Source organism: Rhinoderma darwinii, chromosome 9 (assembly GCF_050947455.1).
Source record: "Rhinoderma darwinii isolate aRhiDar2 chromosome 9, aRhiDar2.hap1, whole genome shotgun sequence".
NCBI lineage: Eukaryota > Metazoa > Chordata > Amphibia > Anura > Rhinodermatidae > Rhinoderma > Rhinoderma darwinii.
Genome location: NC_134695.1, coordinates 90,175,954 through 90,196,957, shown reverse-complemented (window position 1 = coordinate 90,196,957; position 21,004 = coordinate 90,175,954). Strand labels below are relative to the sequence as shown.

Here is a 21,004-nt window from a genome sequence, read left to right as displayed (position 1 = left end):
GAAGAGAAAGTAGTCACCGAGTCCGATTCGTACTGCTGCTAAGCAACTGTCCTAGTCTGATAAATAGACATAGAAGCAGCAAGAAAAATAACAGGTGAGACACTGACACATGGAATATCATAATAGAGCACATGGGAAAGTTTACTTTTGTCCCTTTAATTTTCTTTTAGGAGCATTAAAAAAAATGGTTGTAAAAGTGGATATATGTTTGAGCATTTAACTACATTCCCAGCAAGAAACAAACACTTCACATGAACACGCAATATACACGAAACAATATGGCACAACTCCATAGAAAAATCTAGCCCTTTTATTGTATTTTTAAAAACAATTTTATTTTGTATTTTTTTTTAACCAGCAAAAATAAGATCTATACAATAGAGAATCTTAAATATTTTCTTTCACTCTCAAAATAGAAAGAATAGTTTGAGGGATTTAGCAAGTGTGAATGCCACTTTGTTATTTATCATCAATTGCTTCAGTGAAATCTGATTGCAGAGTGATAGTAAAATATCTTTTTATGACCGCTCTTAAGTTCAGACGTAAAAAGAAATCTAAGAGGGTCATCTCTCAATCCGAAGACCAGTTCACATGTTGTATCACAATGCTGCCCCCCAAGTGGACGTTTTCTAGAAAACACATTCCCCATTTTACATGTGATCAATACAAATCTTCAAACGGTTTAGAGTAATTGAACATCTGATAATCCATGTAATAAAAATCATAGGTACGCTGCCTTTCCAACGGGGACAATTGTGCAAAATATTGCTGTGTGATTTTACTAGTGGTCCTTTCCTCATTGGAATGTCTGTCTTTAAATCTGGGAAAAGTCAAGTTTTGGGGAGCTCCTATTAGGTGTAGAAGAAAATTAGCATCTTCCTCCATGCTCTCAAATTTCCCAATAAAATCATAGTCTATCAAGCAAGGACTGCAAAGTTTGCTAACATGGTCCCAATGAATGTCCATGCCTACTGGTCTATGAACATCCAACAGGTATTGGATAAATTCTTTAAATTGTACCCCAGAGCCTGTCCTCAATGCTTCCCTTGTGGCATTCCGCCTGTATTTAGAAATGATAGCTTTCCCAAACACCGGATGATAATAATTATTTGCGTGCTCAAACTTGTCCCGGAAAGCGGAGACCAACCTCTCAAAAGGTTCTCGGACAAAGATCATCTTCTTGTACGTGTTTAGACGGTTGAAGATTCCTTTCCGGTCAAAACTGTCCAACCTCTTCAAGTAGTTCCCATAGTGAACAGTATTATGCTGAATATCCTTGGTGGAGGACGCCAAGCCATTAAGTACCATTAATACCCGTTTCCAGTTGGAGCAACCAGCTTTTGGAACCTCACAGTACAGTATCTTGTGCTTGTCTTCCACAAAGATTCGGGAAACGTGATAAGGGGTGATAATCCGCCTGCTACCGCTCTTGTACTTCAAGCAGACGTCTTGCATAAGCTTCTTGCGCTTCCTTTGAACCTCATACAACTTTCTCCATTTCCCGTTGCTGTCCTCGTAATCCGACGGCATGAGGTCCACGGCGGAACCGTTCAAGGGCATCAGAATCGGAGTCTCTTTCAATAGGAAATGCTTCCTCTTCTTCAAAAGCTTTTTCTCCGAATATATATTATTTTCTCGCCTTAGAAAGATAGTTTTTTTCTGCCTGCGACTTGCGCTGTGTAAACTAGCCGGGTACTGATAAGGAGGATACGACGGCACGCCTTGGTTTATGTTCAGGAGCTGTTTGGCAGCGGCTTCTATTAAAGTCCCATATTGATTGTTGGATGTACAGTCCTGTGAACAGAATAGAGAATTATTCAGGACTCGGCAGCACAAAAGCTTACAAGATACAGAACAGAACATTGCTCATCTTGTCTGACAAATCTTAACAGTGTTCCGGCAAGCTCCGTGTCAGAGCGCACTGTGGTGTTATTTGTATATTCATGATACGGGGCAAACAAATAGCTTTTTTTTTTCCATACAGAACTAAACAACTGATGCAGATAACAGAATATGGAAAGACTGCATAAATAGACCAGTAGTAAAAATATCCTGTAACACTGAGACAAAGACAACCACAGTGTATAATCATATATATGTATCAGCACTACTCAACTACTAACGTTTTCCAGGGAAAAAAGACTGATGGCCTATCCTTTTTAAATGTGTGACTGGTGATGGTGCAACCCTCAGGACCCCCACCAATCAGCAAAGCTAAGCGGCCGTAGTGCTCTCTGAATGGGGGGGGGGTTAAAGGCCCTTTTACACGGGCCATTTATCGGGCAAACAAGCATTCACATGTGAATGCTCGTTCCCGACTATTGCCCTGTGTTAACGCTCGTTCATCTGCTGAGCGTATCGTTTTTGTTGCAGGAAATATTGTTGTCAGCACTACATCTCCCTGTGTAAAAAGGGACATGCGCTGCCGATATGATAGAAATGTATGAGGACGAGTGATCAGAGTAACGATCGCTCGTCCCCAGACCTAAATAAACATGGAAAGGGCTGCAGCGGCTCCTTCGTACTGTGGTCGGTGGGAGTTCTGGGGTTAAGCCCCCACCGGTCACACATTGATGGCCTATGATATTGCTAGGTCATCAATATTTTTTTTGTCTTTGGAATACTCCTTTAATTCAGATGATAATGAAGATTCAACCATGTGACCCACAGGTTGGATTTGATATTTATTGGTTTCCTTTTTTGATGCTGTACTGTTACATGACATATCCATAAGAGCAGAGTTAACATTCAACTGAATGGCAGCGGATCTGCGCATGAGGCTGTACTTGGTAATACAGCTTAGCAGTAGCACCAATCACACTGATGGCCTACCCGAAGTAAGAGTACTGGGATAACCATGGAAATACTAGCTTTTACAACATAATCTCTACTACTGTAAAACTTGCATTTGGAAATTGCTGCTTAAGCATTGGGATCCTGGAGTAAACGGGCAGTAATTAGTCACTAATTTTTCAACAAAGTCTGCATAAATCATACAAGTGAATTTAAGAAACTTTGTAATATATCTTTTTATGAATATTAATTTTTATTTGGGTTCAAAAAGGCAGATTTGTAAAGTACAACATATGAGGAATCAAAGTCCTCGCTATATAATCCGTCTGCACAAGACATTCTAGTCACAGCTTCCAATAGAAGTCTATGGAGGAGGGAGCAGGAGCAGAGTGAGAGAGGAAGAGAGACACAGATGCTGCTGCAGCAGCTTCTAGTTAGTGTTCTATCTCACTGCAGTGCTGAATTCACAGCTATACTGCTCAGTACTGCTGTATGATATCCTCCATGATGCCTGCGGCATCTAGTGTTATATCTCACCCCAGTGCTGTATTCTCAGCTACACTGCTCATTACTGCTGTGTAATCGCCTCAATGTTCTATATAGATATGTGATAAAGATAGGAGAGCAGAATGTGTTTTTCTATGTGCAGTGCATGGAAGACATGATAGCCATTAGGCTCCGCCCACTAGCTCAGAGAAAACGGTGAATTAGAGATAGAGCCTGCAGTGGGGATAACTGCTAAAAAAAAAATGCAGAATACAAGTCATATAATGGCCAGACAAGTGTGTACATAAGGAATAACACTATGACAGCTTATCCTTAAAAAAAAAAAAAAAATTACCTAGAAGATTAGGTACGCTTTAAGATGCACCAAATAATGTAAAAACCTTGGGGCCCGTCCCTACAGTTTCTCCGGTTAAATGCTTTTTGTATTATTTATACTATGATATATTGAATGTCTGAACCGGGTGAATTGCCAATGTGGAGGTCGCTAAAATTACATTACTAAAGATATTAAATAAAAAAAAATTGCAGACACAGAGCAGGATGGAGAAATTGTCCAGCTCGACAGCTCCGAGTAACCGCGGAACATTTTTCTCTGCAGGTTTGTAAAATGAAGACTGATCTTTTCTGCGTGACCCTCATGTCACCCTAACAAGAGTAGGCTTTTAACTTGCTGCGTTCAGCTGGATATGTGCAGCGCTCTACAGCCACTTACTAAGTGATATAACGGACACTGATTCATGGCCTGGAAAGTCTTGCACAGATGTCTTCACCTTTTTTGGGTTTAACCCTTTCTTATTGCATTACATATATCTACCCAATGCAGATTACCCAGCTGCTTCCTATTAGGTCAGATGAAAGAAGGGTCGTCTTTATGGTCTAGAATGGAGGTCGCCAACCTGTGGGCTTCTATACGTTTGCAGACCTCTAGTCTATAACCAATTCGATGGGAAGATAGGATGAGGCTTGGATTGATAGGAACTATTTGCAGATGGGTTGTCTGTTTTGGATATTTTTATGGGGGTAAATAGAGGATTAGGGATCATGACCCCCCTCAATTAGCAAGAGAAAAGAGCCACTTGCAGAGAATGTGTCTCAGTCTGGAGGGTTACTGGCATCCATACATTACATGCTTTACTTTCCCTGTAGTGTCACTGATGGCAGAGGATCCAGCCTAATGGAAAGAGGTCGTTCAAATAGGACAGCGTCTTAAAAAAGAACCTATTGATATTTACAGGGGTCAATGGGACGAGTCCGCACAAATCTTAGCACAATAGCCCTTTATAAATATTAAGAAAATCAGTTTCCCTGTAAACTGATGGTGCAATTTATAGGAATAAGCAGGGATAAAAATCTATGTCAAAGTTTATGTGGGGTTATGCTTGGTAGTTAAAGTGTAGGATTACCATTGGCAATCCTATACGATTATAATATGGACTTTAGGGGTTTATACACCTAGAAAAACCATTCAGCAGCTCCCCCAACGATGAGCAGTGGACTGGCTACTGGAATCCCTGGCAGCCAGCAGTTCTTATCAGAGGAAGCTAGAAGTACAGCAATGCTGCAAGGGAGTTGTATTAGAAGATACCCATTAAAATCAGAGAGGGCGTCCCGAGCGGGGGAGCTAATAAGTCACATAGACAAGCCTAGTCCTGATGGACAACCCTTTTAATTATCTAATATATAGATATTGTGTTAGTTTCCACTTGTGAAGACCGCAATTATCTATTAATGGGGCAAGAAAGTCACAGGGAATTTAATATTTACATGGCTTTCCTGACAGAACATAAGCAGATACAAGCTGTTTTATGACAGACTGTGTCTTTTGGACCATAGACATTATACAGGCTGTCATAAATGGCAGCAGGGTAATATAAAGACATTTTAATTCCCCACATAGGTTGTTTTCTGAATCGTGCCACTTACAAAACGGACTCTGCTAATAGGAGTTTATCAGCAAATTATTTATTCCCTGATATTTTCTAAAAAAGTCGAGCTTCATATTAAATTCAGTACAGACCACTTCTGACAGTGGCGGGAGGAGAGGGGTTAATAGCTGCCCAGTGTATAATTGTTGCTGCTCTAGACGTGTCTGTCCACACTTGGAGCATCTGGTGTACAGTTCAGAGCTGAGCACAGTCTTGGAAATGACATTTGCTGTGATAAAAGATGGCGGTGCTCCAGCTGGGCCGGGACTCAGCTGATGTCTACAAAATCTGTTATCATGCAAAATAAGCTGTTATGTTAGAATCCGCGCTGGTACAGCCAGACAATCGAGCGCTGACAAACCTCGAGCCGACTCTTAATAACACGGAATAATCAGAAACAGGCAGGACTTGCAAATGTTCACAAAGAACGGGATTATTTAAAAAAAAAAAAAAAAAAAAAGATGGTAGAGGCTCCTGGGCAGCCTCTGTACTAGAGACCTTGCACCCGCCCATAACCATCACTTAGGACCAGATTCACACGGAGTGCAAACCCGGACGTGAAAAACGGCCATTTTTCACGTCTAAGTTGCACCCATGCGGGTCCCGTTTTCATGGATCCCCATAGACTTGAGTATCGAGGGATCCGTGAAACCTGAAGAAAATAGGATATGTTCTATTTTTCAACAGACCCTTCACACGGTCCATTAAAACAAGGGCTGTGCGAACAGCCCCATTGAAATACATGCGTCCATGTGACAGCCGTCACACGGACGTTTACTACGGTCGTCTGAATTCGGTCTAAGAGGGCAGCAGTTTTTTATGTGGCAGAGACACATTTGGAGAACAGCTGCAAACGCCACAACCCTTTTAGCTATTGCGCTGAACAATGGGCACAAGGTTTCTGGGCTTACAGGACATTGCTCCCGAAAACAAAGAAATCACCTGCAAATATAAGTCTATCTAGCGCATTCTTCCTTCAGTTCTATCTGTTTCTGGAAAAGCTGGATCACAACCAATACAGCTGCCATTATGGTTGTCACTCAATTTTCAGAGACTACCAAACTTTAATCTACTTGGGAATGCAGAAATACAGGAAAGTCGTATGTAAAAAAAAAACAAAAAAAAACGGAAATGTACTGATGAAAGAAATACATAAATCATCATTAAATCTAATTTTGAAGAGGACGACTAAAGAATTTATATCAGACCTTTTCTTAATTATCCTTTTTTCTCGGAGGGCTGAAGGACGATACAAATTTTCATTTTTACATCTTGTCCAAAATAAATGCTCTGTGTGAGTTATTATACATGTTTATAACTTAGTATATGTTCATCCCTCTTATAATTTACAGCTATGTATAAGACTTTCTTTACATCTGCGTTGCGGCTTCTGTTTATAATGAATACCACAATGCTGTGACAGATCTATCGCACGTCATACACCAGCACCACCCAACGGACCCCAGTGACTTCTAATTGGATCTCCTGGTTTCAGTTGCAATCTACGATGTGAATACAGCCTAATCTACGTAAAAGCTTGATTACTTATCTTGTACTGATCCTGAGTTACAGCCTATAGTCACACTTCTGCAAGCTCCAGAGCAGAAATCTCAGTGTTCCCTGCTGGTTTAGTGTCTGCGCACTCTGTTGATTTGGATGTGTCCTCTTTACATCAGCCACTGTAGAGTAATCTGCTGTAGAAAAACCGTCCCTCTGCTTTATAGAAGTCGAGCTAAGCTGGTCTACGGACAAGATTGTTTCCAATGAAAAAAACTGGCAGAATTGTGAATGCAGCTCTGGAGTATAATAAAAGCTATAACTCAAGTTTAGTAGCAGATAAGTAATATGATGTATTTACAAAGTGATTCAAACATCTATGTAGATATATATTTTGTACAGTGGTGCTCAAAGGTGGAGCTAGACATTAGGACAATAAATGTGTGAGCGTTCAGTTCCCAAATCTTTATTTACAGAATACTGGAGGACAAACTCTCTTATTGGCCTTCAAATGAAACACAAAAAGAAAAACCATAAGACCTATTTAATCAACGTGAATGTATAGTCTATGTAGCACTTATTTAGCGTCCCCTTATTAACATGTGCAGGTATTGTATGCCATTGCTATAGACTAGGAGACTATACAGGCATTTACCTACATTGATCCCTTTATTATTATTATTATACAAGCAACGATGTAGCTCGTTATACATAAGATTGTTATATAATCCTGTAATATCACAAACTCAACTGCTCCCATAGCGGAGATTTCGAACAGCTGCAGTTTGTATTTTAGCCACTAGATGGAGCAGTGTTTCTTTCATAAACTTTTATAATCCATCTCCAACAAAAAAAAAAAATTAAATTTGCAAATCAAAGAGGTTAGTCATTCTTTCAGAAATTTAAAATTCCCTTGTGCTTATTTTTAAAACTGAAAACAGTTTATAAACCCAGGAAAAGCAGCGATATAAAGCAGTGGCAGAATGACTGATAAATCCATTCTATTGGCTGAAATGAATTACTGAGCATATCATACGCTGGCCAAACATATACACTTCATCATACAGAACACTATTATAGCCAGACATCAAACATACCTTTTTGGGTTGGTGTAATGCAAATTCAAACTTTATGCCTGCAAGTAAAAATAGAGATGAATTAACGTCATAATATTTTTATTTCACGTTTTCAATCATTAATTCATATTGTTACATTATCTGCATTTGTTGCCTGATGTAAATTACCGTATAGAATAGTAAGACACCAGATTACAGCAGCCATTTAATTTAGGACAAGGCTAATTTTGGCCATTAGGATACAGCATATTTTTTAATTTTTGCCTCACTGCATGCCAAAGGCCATAACTTTTTTGTGAAGTCTTGTGTTGTTGTTTTTTTTGCATTTCGAGGTGTATTTTTTTTTTTATATTACATTTATACTTTTGTCCCATATATTATATGTATTATAATGCATTGGAGAACCCACACATGTATTCCAATGTATTACTGCCTATGCATGAACAGGGACACTCTCAGGCTCAGGACAGCACTTTGTGTGGCCCAAGGCAGTCCCTTAAGACTGGTCAATATGGGGCAAAGGGAGCCCCCCTTCATTGTGATAGCATGATTGAAATTGAACAGGGCACCAATACCCTAGATGAGTACTAATCCCAGCAGTTGCCACGGGGTGCAGGCTGTCAATATCAATCGCCCCCTCAGATGATTATGCAGCATAATCGCTGCGCCCACCAGCGTACATTTATGGCACAGGGCAGGAAGAGTATAACACTAAAGATTGATGCTATTCGCGTCTACATTATATATATCATCAACCTACTCCACAGCGCTGTACACAGACTGCATCCACTCACTTAAGTCTATTATTAATCAATATCATAAAACACCAATCAACTGCTAAAAGGCTATTGTAATTTAGTGGGAGCAGCAAGTATCAGAAGTTTTACCCCTGTCGTCTCCCAGAATAAGTGCCCATGTGCTTCCAGCAGAGGTGGGGTTACTTCTCTGTGTCTCCTGGGCAGGAGGTTTTAGAACTTGTAGTTCTGCTTCACACATGTGTAGTGGTCAATGCCAGACCACCTCCCTATGTAGAGGCAACCTCCAGTCAGTCATTTTGTATATTTATATATTTATCCATGACCTCCTTTCCTCATTAGGATTGTGGCGGCGCCTTTTAATGGTCATCGCAACAGATGGCGCTGTGAAATCAGACTACCACTTCCCTGCAGTGCTAATATGGGAGAATTAGGCTTTTCAGAACTATAGAGTTCCATGGAAGTATTCACACGGCTGTTTTTTTTAACGGCCCGTGAAAACTGGGCATCAAAAAATAGAACACGTCCTATTTTTGGCCGTCATGACGGCCCCACGGCTCCCATAGAATACAATGGATCAGTTTTTACCGGACGTTTTTTTTAGGAAACAATCCTTGTGAGGCAGATTTTGACCTGCCTGCACGCCGGTTGCCGAGTTTTTGGGGCGCGGCCATTGAGCACCGCGAACAAAAAAAAATGCTGCGAAAAACGTTTTCCCTGCCTTCCATTGATCTCAATGGGTGGTCAGAGACTGAAACGACTAAAGAAAGGGCATGTCGCTTCATTTTCCGCTCGCGGGAAAACCGCCTCCGCCTAGCAATGAAATCAATGGGAGGCGATTTCGGACATTTTTTGCTGAGGTTTCCGGTGGAAAAAAACTGTGTGAACAGGGCCTTATTGTGCCCTTGCTGGCCATCTACTCTGTTCACCTCTCGTCCTGGATTCAACACAGACTTGCCATGTACTCAGCCGTTCACGTAACCATCATTGTTCCTGCTGCTTGGCTCATTGAGGAGGGACTGCTACAGTACTGCCCATACCCCGGGCCCTAAGTACCGATCCTGGCTCCAATTTACGGTTAGGCAGGAACACTAGTACCATATTTCCCCCGTATGTATCTAGGATTTTGTGAACTATGGAATATGACTAATTAAATGTAAAAAAAAGGAGGGGGGGCTGTCTGATGATTATGGTGATATATGTACATACACCCACACATTATATATAAATATATACACACGTTCAATTAAAAAAACGTAATAGAAATGAACAGGGAACGCTATGTGGCTGCTATGTACATGTAAACAGCAGAACCTGGGCAATTCCTATAAATATCATCCAAAATAAAATAAACCAAATCGACTGGGAGCCACCGAGAATATTTGTAATTTCAGGTCATTCATTTCAGGACGCCCGTGAGCTCAGCTGCGAGGACTGGACATTTACATTCACCGTCAGGAACATCAACATGTACAAGATGGAAATTTACATATGTAAATTATGTGTATTATTTCACCAAATGGCTAAATGAATTAAGGGGAAAGTGAGCAAACACCACGTCCTGGGAGGAGAACGTAGCTGCCTGGGTAATGCAGGATAAAGTTTACTGGTAATCTTGAACTGCCTGTTTTATGGGACTGGAAAAGGAAAACCCCCGTGACCTGGGAATGAGAGGACAATGGTGGACTGGTCAGTCTCCAATGAAATGAATAAGAAATGGTCATGAGTCCTCCGTGCTCACACAGAGCGCTTTTTCAGACAAATGAAACTCGGACATGAAAAATTAGCGTTTTTCACGTCTGAATCGCACCCGTTTTCACAAATCCCTCATAGACTTGAGTCTATTGAGAGATCCGTGAAAACTGACAAAAATAGGACATGTCCTATTTTTTCACGGGTTCTTCACACGGTCCGTTAAAACAATGGCCTTGTGAACAGCCCCATAGAAATGCATGTCGCTGTGCGACGGCCTTTATAAAAAATCATTCGTCACACGGACTACATATACGTTTGTCTGAATAAGCCCTGACGCCCATTCATTTCATTAGAGACTGAGCGCACATTTGGCCACCTCTCCATTGAAACCAGGGACGATATCAAAGCCAGAACCCATATGTACCCATTTACCAAACATCGCACCCCACCTTCCTAGTGCAAGTCTGGTGAGGTCAAACTTTGGATACATTGGAGCAATAGAAAAATTGGTTGCAGATCAACTGGAGTCTGGCCTGGCTCGGCCGATATTGTAGGACAGGCCCAGGGAAATTACATGAAGGGGGTAAATCTTTTTTCAAGTCCTGTATAACGCAGCGTATCCCGGTAGGTGGAGAATGTGTTCTCCACCATCTTTATTCTGCTGTCTGATACAACCACCTTATCCCCTCCCGGAAGCAGATTGTGAGGTGAAGTCAGAGAAAGTGCTGCTGTAAAGAATTCATTACCTGGGAAATATTTCACCTCGTGTAACATGCGAAGATCATCATTTCTTCAGTGCATATTCGCGGGGACAACATAAATTACCACTTCTCTGCTCTCTGTGATCAGATTACCTCACATGGAAAATGAGGCAAAATGTATTTTTAGCAGAGCACAGACGCAGCAGTAACACTGGGGAATATCCGCTTCATTGTCCGTCGCCTGTGATTTGTGAAGTGAATACTCACAGCTTGTGATCGGTGTGGATAGGGGGAGCACAAATATTAGAAATTGACACTTTATAAATTAGAGCAATATGGGAATTATTACCCAGGAGGGTCAAAGTGTCAGTGGTCCATGAAAAAAGTTAAAATGGAAGTCTAATAACATCCCTGCTGAAATGTCTAATAATAGCAAATACAGATCAGATTCAGCAGATCAGAGTTAATAGAGCCACGTAGCCCAGGAACCGAGGAGCCGGTGGCTTGTTTTAGGTTGGGGGGGGGGGGGGGTAAGCAGTATTGATTTACGATCCTAATGGTAGCTTTTGTCCTGACACCCCATGTGTCTGTGTATTATTATCCTGTACCCCAAGTATCTGTGTATTATTATCCTGTACCCCAAGTATCCGTGTATTATCCTGTACCCCAAGCGTCAGTGTATCATTATCCTGTACCCCAAGCGTCAATGTATCATTACCCTGTACCCCATGCATCAGTGTATCATTATCCTGTACCCCAAGTATCCATGTATTATTATCCTGTACCCCAAGTATCCGTGTATTATCCTGTACCCCAAGTATCCGTGTATTATTATCCTGTACCCCAAGTGTCAGTGTATCATTATCCTGTATCCCAAGTGTCAGTGTATCATTATCCTGTACCCCAAGTGTCCGTGTATTATCCTGTACCCCAAGTGTCCGTGTATTATCCTGTACCCCAAGTGTCAGTGCATCACTATCCTGTACCCCAAGTGTCAGTGTATTATTATCCTGTACCCCAAGTGTCAGTGCATCACTATCCTGTACCCCAACTGTCCGTGTATTATTATTCTGTACCCCAAGTGTCCGTGTATTATTATCCTGTACCCCAAGTGTCAGTGTATCATTATCCTGTATCCTGAGTGTTAATGTGTCATTGATCGGTCATCCACAGTGGCAGAGGGTCATTACTCTAGTGACCTTTATATTGCTCCAATGAAAACAGTCATGCGTTACGGCAGGATCGGACTATACAAAGGTTTATTTATAACCATGGAGACAAATAGGCCTGTATAGGAGCTGTACACACAAAAGTTAGTAAGACTATTTGCAAAGTGGCTTACGTTTTTATCTTGGATCCATTGGAGCATAAATAATTATAATAAAAACTGTTGCATAAGTCTACATACCCTTGAAGTATCCGTGTGCTCTGGGAAACCCAGGTCTATGGGTTCAGTGCAGGAGGCTACAAACCCTTTCCCTACAGAATGATTCATATTCAATACAACCCCATCCACTGAGCGCGGTTAGTGTCATTGGTAGCATTATTTTATTAGGCTTTTAAGCTGTATTTGTCTGGAATTCAAAGTCACCAGAAATGATTCATATTACACGCCCCTCCTTGAGCATCATAAGGGCTGCACTTTGCACAGCTTTGCCGGTGATTGCAGCAACGTCCCGTATCTGGTAATTACGTAAGGCACAGACAAGCACGTCCTCACAATCACTCAGTACGGAGAACGGAGATCATTTCCCTGTGTCTTCCGTGTAGACCAGTGTCAGGTTGTTCCCATCTCTCATCGTTGTCCCTGATTGGAGAGCACTCTGGTGCAGCATTAGATGACTTACCAATATTTTCTCTTCCCCCAGCCACTGAGCGCTCCCCAAAGACAAATCACGTCAGGTTACTGACAACACGCTGAACATAAGTGGCCTGAACTCGGACAGTATAATGACATTGCCGAGATCTCCACTAATCAAGACTCCGTTTAGTATTCTGCAGAATCCTTGACATTCTCACCATCTAAATCCTTTATTTAGCTGGCAACATGGCAGAATATTGTAAATTATATTATCATCCGCTGTACGGACTATATGCCCCCACTGGGCACAGAGAAAGCTCATTCCCTTTAATGCCGCAGCAATTATATCCAACTTGTAAACTTGATTATGATTTAATAGGGTGAGTGCATTGTAATGTTTGACTTTAGTTACTCTAAAGGGGAGACGCTATAATGATGGGTTTATAAAAACTTCCAAAAGAAGTGGAACAGTTGTCAATAGAAGCCAATTAGCGCAGTGTGTTCATATTCTACAACCGGAATCTGAGCGCTTGCTAAATTTCCCCCAGTGTGTGCTTTGGGTTATACTATCACATCTCCAAACAAGCCAGTAGTGAAGATGACGATACGTCTATCTAAAAATAATATCAGGGGGCGGGGCTGTGACAACCATTTCATTTTTCAGTTGTGATTTACATCCATTTTTCCTGGCGTTCTTTGTCATGTTTTTTTCCGCAGAAAACTGGGCAAGATATAAGTTTGAAGTCAATGGGTAAATATCAAACGCCCTACAAACATGGCTTTTTTTAAGGTGGCTTTTGGTTTTTATTTTAACTTGCGCTGTTTGGTTCAGTGCTGTTTTTCCAAAATGCCAGCCAGCCTGGCCTCAGCAATTTTTGCATTCTTTAGTGGCGTTTTTATCCCCATAAACCTCAATAGGTTTATTTTTCCTCTTTATAAAATGCAAGTGTCAATGTTTGTTGCGTTCTTTATGGCCTTTTTAGTGGGTTGGTTTTTTTTTCCCAGAAAAAAAATAAAGCGTTGCAAAGAGAAATCTTTTCATCACATGATCTTTGCATAACATGATTTGCAATGTTAAAACCACCACCTGAAAAAAAAACAGGTATAAAAAAAAAACAAAAAAAGTGTGTGTGTGAAGGAGAACTGCTGCACCATTTTTCTTTCAGCTTTCTAAATCATGACTGAATTGTTATTAACGGACTTTGGGTTATTTTATGTATTTTTCAAAATTCTTATGGTTGTCCTGGAAACAGACAGCAGTTTAGCTCCAACCCAATGTCAGACATGTGACCTGACAGTGGTGTTCTGTCTGCCCAAGATGACTGTTGCCGAGCTGCGATGTTCAGCGCGTGACATCTTTCTATCATAGTCAGCAGTAACTTTTTATCAATTTGTGCTACAGTAGGGGTTGGACGAGGTGCGCTAGTCTTCACTCAACATGTGCGTCAATAAACCTTAGGTTCCCATGACCCTGTCGCCCAAGGGAACCCCACAAGACCTGCCGTTTTGGAGATGCTCTGACCCCATCGTCTAGCCATCACAATTTTGCACTTGTCAAAGTCGCTCAGATCCTTATCCTTGCTAATTTTTCCTGCTTCCAACACATCAACTTCAGGAATGGACTTGTTCACCTACTGCCTAATATATCCCACCCCATGTCCCTCATTGCAACCAGATCATCAATATTATATACTTGACCTGTCAGTAGTTTTAATGTTATATATGAACGATGTGACACGCACGCACGCACTTATTTATATTATATATTGACTCTCCCTCTCTCAAGGAGGAGCGTTCCAGATAATAGGAGGGAAAAGTTGAAGGGCCTTTAATGCCCCTATTACCTGATTTATTCCAGGGAACCTTTTAGGCCTCACTCATTTTCATGGGTTTTCTACAATAGCAGTTGTATAATGAATATAAAATTCATCCTCACATCACAGAGCACATGCTTTGCTAAAGGTGGCCGGTGTAAATTATTTTTACAACCAAGTCACCCAGTAATTAGAACATAATATAACATTTGCAGGTTTGGTATTTGCAGAGAAAACCCATTTCTTGGAGCAAACAAACTCGCTAAAGGACACGTTCCACAGATCTGGATTTAAAATGTCACCGAGTGAGCTGGACAGTTGTATTAACAAGTCCCACTAATAAAAAAATTGATTTTGCGGAACAGATCTGGTAAACAGCAGAGAATTGGAAAGAGTAAAATTTATCCATCTTATGTGAGATACAAATTACATCACATTCGGCTCTTTTTAGTAAATGTTAATGGACTTGCCCAGGAATAAATAAATATATATATATATATATATATATATATATATATATATATATATATATACACACACATACACACACACAGACACACCTACAATATCGGACATACTCCTGACATACACGGCTTACAAACTAGGTTCTAAGCGCAGGAGGGGGTACTTTTAGTGCTCCGGGAAAACATGCCAAAATGCACGCCACGCCCCCCCCCCCCCCCAACCCAACACAATTAGAAAATACATTTCCCGCTGCAGTCAGCTGATTACCAGGGTGCCTCTATTTATTCTTGGGGGCATTCACAGCGTCCCATAAGTGATAGCGAAAGTGCAGCCAAAAATATCAGCCACAATGCCCCCCAAGAATAACATCTACAATGTTCCCATCAGTGTTGGCCATGATGTCCTCCAATTTACCAGACCATTCCGTCCTCCATGAAAGCCATACTGGAATATACTACCAACCTTTCTCCAGCCCCCAAGATGCTCCTCTTCACTGATACTGAGTAGGTCATAAACCAATTACTCCTGCCCTGATCTCTATAATCAGCGGAGGACAGAATCAGGGCTGGCAACACATTTCCTGCAACACAAGGATGTGGCTATTTTTTCGCATCTTCACTGTGTGATCACTGCTTTGATCAAATTTGGATGCACTGTGATGTGTGTCTCCCCTGCCCCGGGAAGGTTGGACAACCATGCCCTACGCAGCTGCCTTTCCTGCCTACCCCTTGTCTTCGTTCAACGCAATAATCTCCACTGGAACAAATAAAGGAAAGGAGGGGATGTATGGTTTGTTTACATACCTCTAATCCATACACCCAAACAGAACCCTATGGACATATGTCACGTCTATAGATAAAATAAATACCCCCCCCCCCCCTTTCATGCCCACAGCTGAAGCACCTCAGTGCTTGGGGACCCAGAGAGTATATTTAGTCTCCTGTTATTCCTACTATTGCTCCTCAGACCAAAAGCAAATTATAGACCGCGGTTTGTAGTGAGCTATAGCTTGCCTTTAGGATGCAAGCTCCAGACTACTATAACACACGATAAAGTACAAACGTCAACGTGTTTCGAACAGACAAACTGTACTTTAACACTCACTGTACAGGATGTTGGAATAAAGATTTGTACATTTGATCCTTTGCCTGAGTGCCGGATGTTAAAGGAAATTTACGTTACCATATTCTAGAATTTCTTATAATGCAATTAGATAATATTCCACTCAAATTACCTCTAAACTGAGAATACACTCCATAGAAAGATCCATTGAATCTGCTCTATACTGGGTGACTAGTACATTGGACAGCGACGGCCAGTTACAAGACTATACCTCTCTGCCATGAGCTGGAGGCACTTCCCCTGCACCTCTCAAGTGTCTTCACCACCCAGAACACAATATGAGAGCACTGGAAGCACGATATTCATTATGACAGATAATAAATAGCTTTCCCAGCAAACCTCAGGTATGTTACATGAGCAGAAATGCAATTGAGTGGTGTTAATAGTGATGTAAATTGTGCGTCCTGCAGCTAATTATCAGTGGGAAGACCTCTCCAGAGAGCACAATGCAGACTGGTACACTGCCTCCCAACCATTAGATCTAAGTCTGGAGGATCAGAAATACAATGTGCACATTGGTATTTCTGACCTGAGAAGAACTGCTTCTGCAGCTCAATGAGACGGAGACTACTGATCCCTATGAAAAAAATTATTATTATGCAAACAATGATTAGGAGAAGAGCAGCATTAATACCATACATTTTTAAATTAGGAAAACCCCTTTAACAGAATGAATGTGAAAATCACAGTCTTCAGATTTTTTTCTATTACAGTTGTATATAGGGGGCAGTATTATAGTAGTTATACTCTTGTATATAGGGGGCAGTATTATAGTAGTTATATTCTTGTATATAGGGGTAGTATTATAGTAGTTATATTCTTGTATATAGGGGGCAGTATTATAGTAGTTATACTCTTGTATATAGGGGGCAGTATTATAGTAGTTATATTCTTGTATATAGGGGGCAGTATTATAGTAGTTATATTCTTGTATATAGGGGTAGTATTATAGTAGATATATTCTTGTATATAGGGGGCAGTATTATAGTCGTTATACTCTTGTATATAGGGGGCAGTATTATAGTAGTTATATTCTTGTATATAGGGGTAGTATTATAGTACTTCTATTCTAATACATAGGGAGCAGTATTATAGTAGTTATATTCTTGTATATAGGAGCAGTATTATAGTAGTTATATTCCTGTATATAGGGGGCAGTATTATAGTAGTTATATTCTTGTATATAGGAGCAGTATTATAGTAGTTATATTCTTGTATATAGGGAGCAGTATTATAGTAGTTATATTCTTGTATATAGGAGCAGTATTATAGTAGTTATATTCTTGTATATAGGAGGCAGTATAGTAGTTATATTCTTGTATATAGGGAGCAGTATTATAGTAGTTATATTCTTGTATATAGGAGCAGTATTATAGTAGTTATATTCTTGTATATAGGGAGCAGTATTATAGTAGTTATATTCTTGTATATAGGAGCAGTATTATAGTAGTTATATTCTTGTATATAGGGAGCAGTATTATAGTAGTTATATTCTTGTATATAGGAGCAGTATTATAGTAGTTATATTCTTGTACATAGGCGGCAGTATTATAGTAGTTATATTCCTGTATATAGGGGGCAGTATTATAGTAGTTATATTCTTGTATATAGGAGACAGTATAGTAGTTATATTCTTGTATATAGGGAGCAGTATTATAGTAGTTATATTCTTGTGTATAGTAGCAGTATTATAGTAGTTATATTCTTGTGTAAAGAAGCAGTATTATAGTAGTTATATTCTTGTATATAGGAGCAGTATTATAGTAGTTATATTCTTGTACATAGGAGCAGTATTATAATAGTTATATTCTTGTATATAGGGGCAGTATTATAGTAGTTATATACTTGTACATAGGGGCAGTATTATAGTAGTTATATTCTTGTACATAGGGGGCAGTATTATAGTAGTTATATTCTTGTATATAGGAGCAGTATTACAGTAGTTATATTCTTGTATATAGGAGCAGTATTATAATAGTTATATTCTTGTATATAGGGGCAGTATTCTTGTATATAGGTGCAGTATTATAGTAGTTATATTCTTGTATATAGGGGGCAGTATTATAGTAGTTATATTCTTGTATATAGGGGCAGTATTACAGTAGTTATATTCATGTATATAGGGGCAGTATTATAGTAGTTATATTCTTGTATATAGGAGTAGTATTATAGTAGTTATATTCTTGTATATAGGAGTAGTATTATAATAGTTATATTCTTGTATAGATGGGGGAAGAATTCTAGTAGTTATATTCTTGTATATAGGGGCAGTATTATAGTAGTTCTATTCTTGTATATAGGGGTTAGTATTATAGTAGTTATATTCTTGTGCATAGGGGGGCAATATTATAGTAGTTATATTCTTGTATATAGGGGGCAGTATTATAGTAGTTCTATTCTTGTATATAGGAGGCAGTATTTAAAATCAGGCCCGTATTTTTGGGTAAAACATGTAGTAACCCTGATTGAGGTCAATTCATAAAGTGCCTATAAAAGTCACCATAGATGGAAAGACTTGTCCCTGATTATTCACCGGCTCGGATGGATTACATGACTGGTATAAACTGAAGGCCGAAAACAAATAGAATAACATGGCGGCCACCAAGATGGAAGTCTACAGTTTTCTTTTCAGGTCTAGTGTTGGCATAAACTGGAATATGATACTGGTCGTGTAGGTCTTTGTGTTTTGCGGTGGCTCAGGGGTTTGGGTGGCTGGTGCTGTGGTGCAGGGGCACCATCCCCCTGTGTCTTATATACGTTGAGGACTTCTTGAGGAACCTCTATGGAGGCTTTCTCAATGTTTTAGTGACCACAGTCAAGTAGACCACCACTGCTTCTACCAGCTCAGATTTAGGTGGAGTTTGCTCAGGGAGTAGCTTGAAGACAAAGATGACTGTAAGCCTCAGGGTGACGCTGCGGAGGGCAGGACTTTATGCCTCAGGGTGGCGGTGCGGAGGGGAGGACTGGCGAGTGTTGGAGTTTTTGGTTCTTATCCCATTTCTTCCTCTTGATAGATTATATTCATCTGGTATTTGCAATGATGCTAGAAGTTGTCGTGGCGCTTAGTGTTGGCCCAGTGTGTTGTACCTTGTCTTCATGTAGTTCCATGTTCTAGTCCCGCTGCTCTTTTTGGGATATTATAGTCATTTATGAGAACATTGTATTTATCTGGCGAGTGTCCTCAGTCATGATTTGGTCCAGGGTATAGGGCAAAACACAAGACTATGGGGTGAGAACCTGGAGTTCTGGCCCCGTGAGGGAACTTTATTATTTATCTAATTGAGTAAAATGGGAGGAGGTGGCAGGGATGACCGTAGTGGCCGATGTGAATATGGCAGCAGTGAGCGTGGCGACCGATGTGGAAGTGACCATGGTGGCCATGGCTCAGTGGGTTGGTCATGAGGCGCGGCCAATGGTTGGAAAATATGGACTTGCTTTTTCTTTAACTGTATTAATATTGCTTACAGTATTGACTATTGACTATTAATCCTTGGTTTGAGGTAAGAAGTCGGACAACTTGGGTGATTACCATGGTTGAACTTGATGTTGGCTCCTTGATACAGCTGCTCCATGTTGCTCTTTGCTTGGGATGACTCGCGCTACACAAATAATCTAAAGCTCCAGTGTTGGGAACGGGGCGGGTGGAAGATGTTCTATGAAGTATGAAAAGTCTTCTCTGCAGGAACATCTGAAGTCCTGGGCGGAGTTGGAGACGACTTCTTAGGATCTTATTTTTTCGCCTCTCAATGTCCCTTCCCCTGATGTACCCGTTTTAGAACTTTTAGATTCTTCTTTGTGTAACTTTTCCTTTATTTTAGACTGATAATTAGAGAAACCACCTATGAATTTCAGATCTGGCCCTGGTGATGAACATGATTCTAGTCCAAATCATGAGCCAAAAATCTTCCCCCCGATCACTAGTAAGAGACTGATTGCTGTAAATCATTCACGGGTGGGGGACGAGAGTCTTCCTGTTTCTGTAACCATAAACGAAGCAATGACAGCAATGATACTGGTTGTGTAGGTCTTTGCGTTGCGGTGGCTCTGGGGTTTGGGTGGCTGGTGGTTGTTGCTGTGGTGCAGGGGCTCCCGGTTCACATCCCCCTGTGTCATATACATTGAGGAACCTCTATGGAGGCTTTCTCAATGTTTTAGTGACCACAGTCAAGTAAACCACCACTGCTTCTACCAGCTCAGATTTAGGTGGAGATTGCTCAGGGAGTAGCTTGAAGACAAAGATGACTGTAAGCCTCAGGGTGACGCTGCGGAGGGGAGGACTTTATGCCTCAGGGTGGCGGTGCGGAGGGGAGGACTGGCGAGTGTTGGAGTTTTTAGTTCTTATCCCAAATCTTCCCCCCCCCCCCGACCACTAGTAAGAGACTGATTGCTGTAAATCATTCACGGGTGGGGGAAGAGAGTCTTCCTGTTTCTGTAACCATAAACTAAGCAATGACAGATCTAAGCTATTGTTGCAGAGCCCCTACTGGACGCCATAGGCACTGCACCCCCGTGGCGCGGGGGGGGGGGGTTGTGTGTGCGCGTGTGCGCGGTGAGGGGGTGCGCGTGTGCGCGGTGGGGGGTGTGTGCGCGCGTGTGTGGTGGAGGGGTGTGTGCGCGCGTGGGCAATAGAGGGGGGGTGTGTGTGTGTGGGGTGGGTGTGTGTGCGTGGGTGTGTGGTGGGGTGGGTTGCGTGTGTGCGTGCGTGGGTGTGTGGTGGGGTGGGTTGCGTGTGGGTGTGCGGTGGGGTGGGTTGCGTGGGTGTGCGGTGGGGTGGGTTGCGTGTGTGCGTGGGTGTGCGGTGGGGTGGGTTGCGTGTGTGCGCGGTGGGGTGGGTTGCGTGTGTGTGGGGTGGG

The 21,004-nt window shown here is 41.2% G+C and overlaps 1 protein-coding gene and 1 long non-coding RNA gene across 12 annotated transcripts in view; one reads left to right on the top strand and one right to left on the bottom strand.

Moving 5' to 3' along the window:
• Window positions 1-21,004, bottom strand: part of LOC142661160 (BTB/POZ domain-containing protein kctd15) — a 372,733-nt gene that overhangs the window by 87,062 nt on the left and 264,667 nt on the right. For 3 of the 5 annotated variants that reach the window (XM_075838453.1, XM_075838454.1, XM_075838455.1), the window contains 2 exons: window positions 7,820-7,857; window positions 325-1,794 (listed from right to left, as the gene is read on the bottom strand). The exons of 1 other annotated variant lie outside the window; for it this stretch is intronic. In XM_075838453.1, coding sequence (XP_075694568.1) covers window positions 661-1,794; window positions 7,820-7,857 — 1,172 coding nt within the window. In that variant the 3' untranslated portion in view covers window positions 325-660. Of the gene's footprint in view, window positions 1-324; window positions 1,795-7,819; window positions 7,858-21,004 lie in introns of those variants that run through there. One more of the 5 variants, XM_075838456.1, reaches the window with a different exon arrangement.
• Window positions 1-21,004, top strand: part of LOC142661161 (uncharacterized) — a 354,813-nt gene that overhangs the window by 270,680 nt on the left and 63,129 nt on the right. The window lies entirely within an intron of this gene.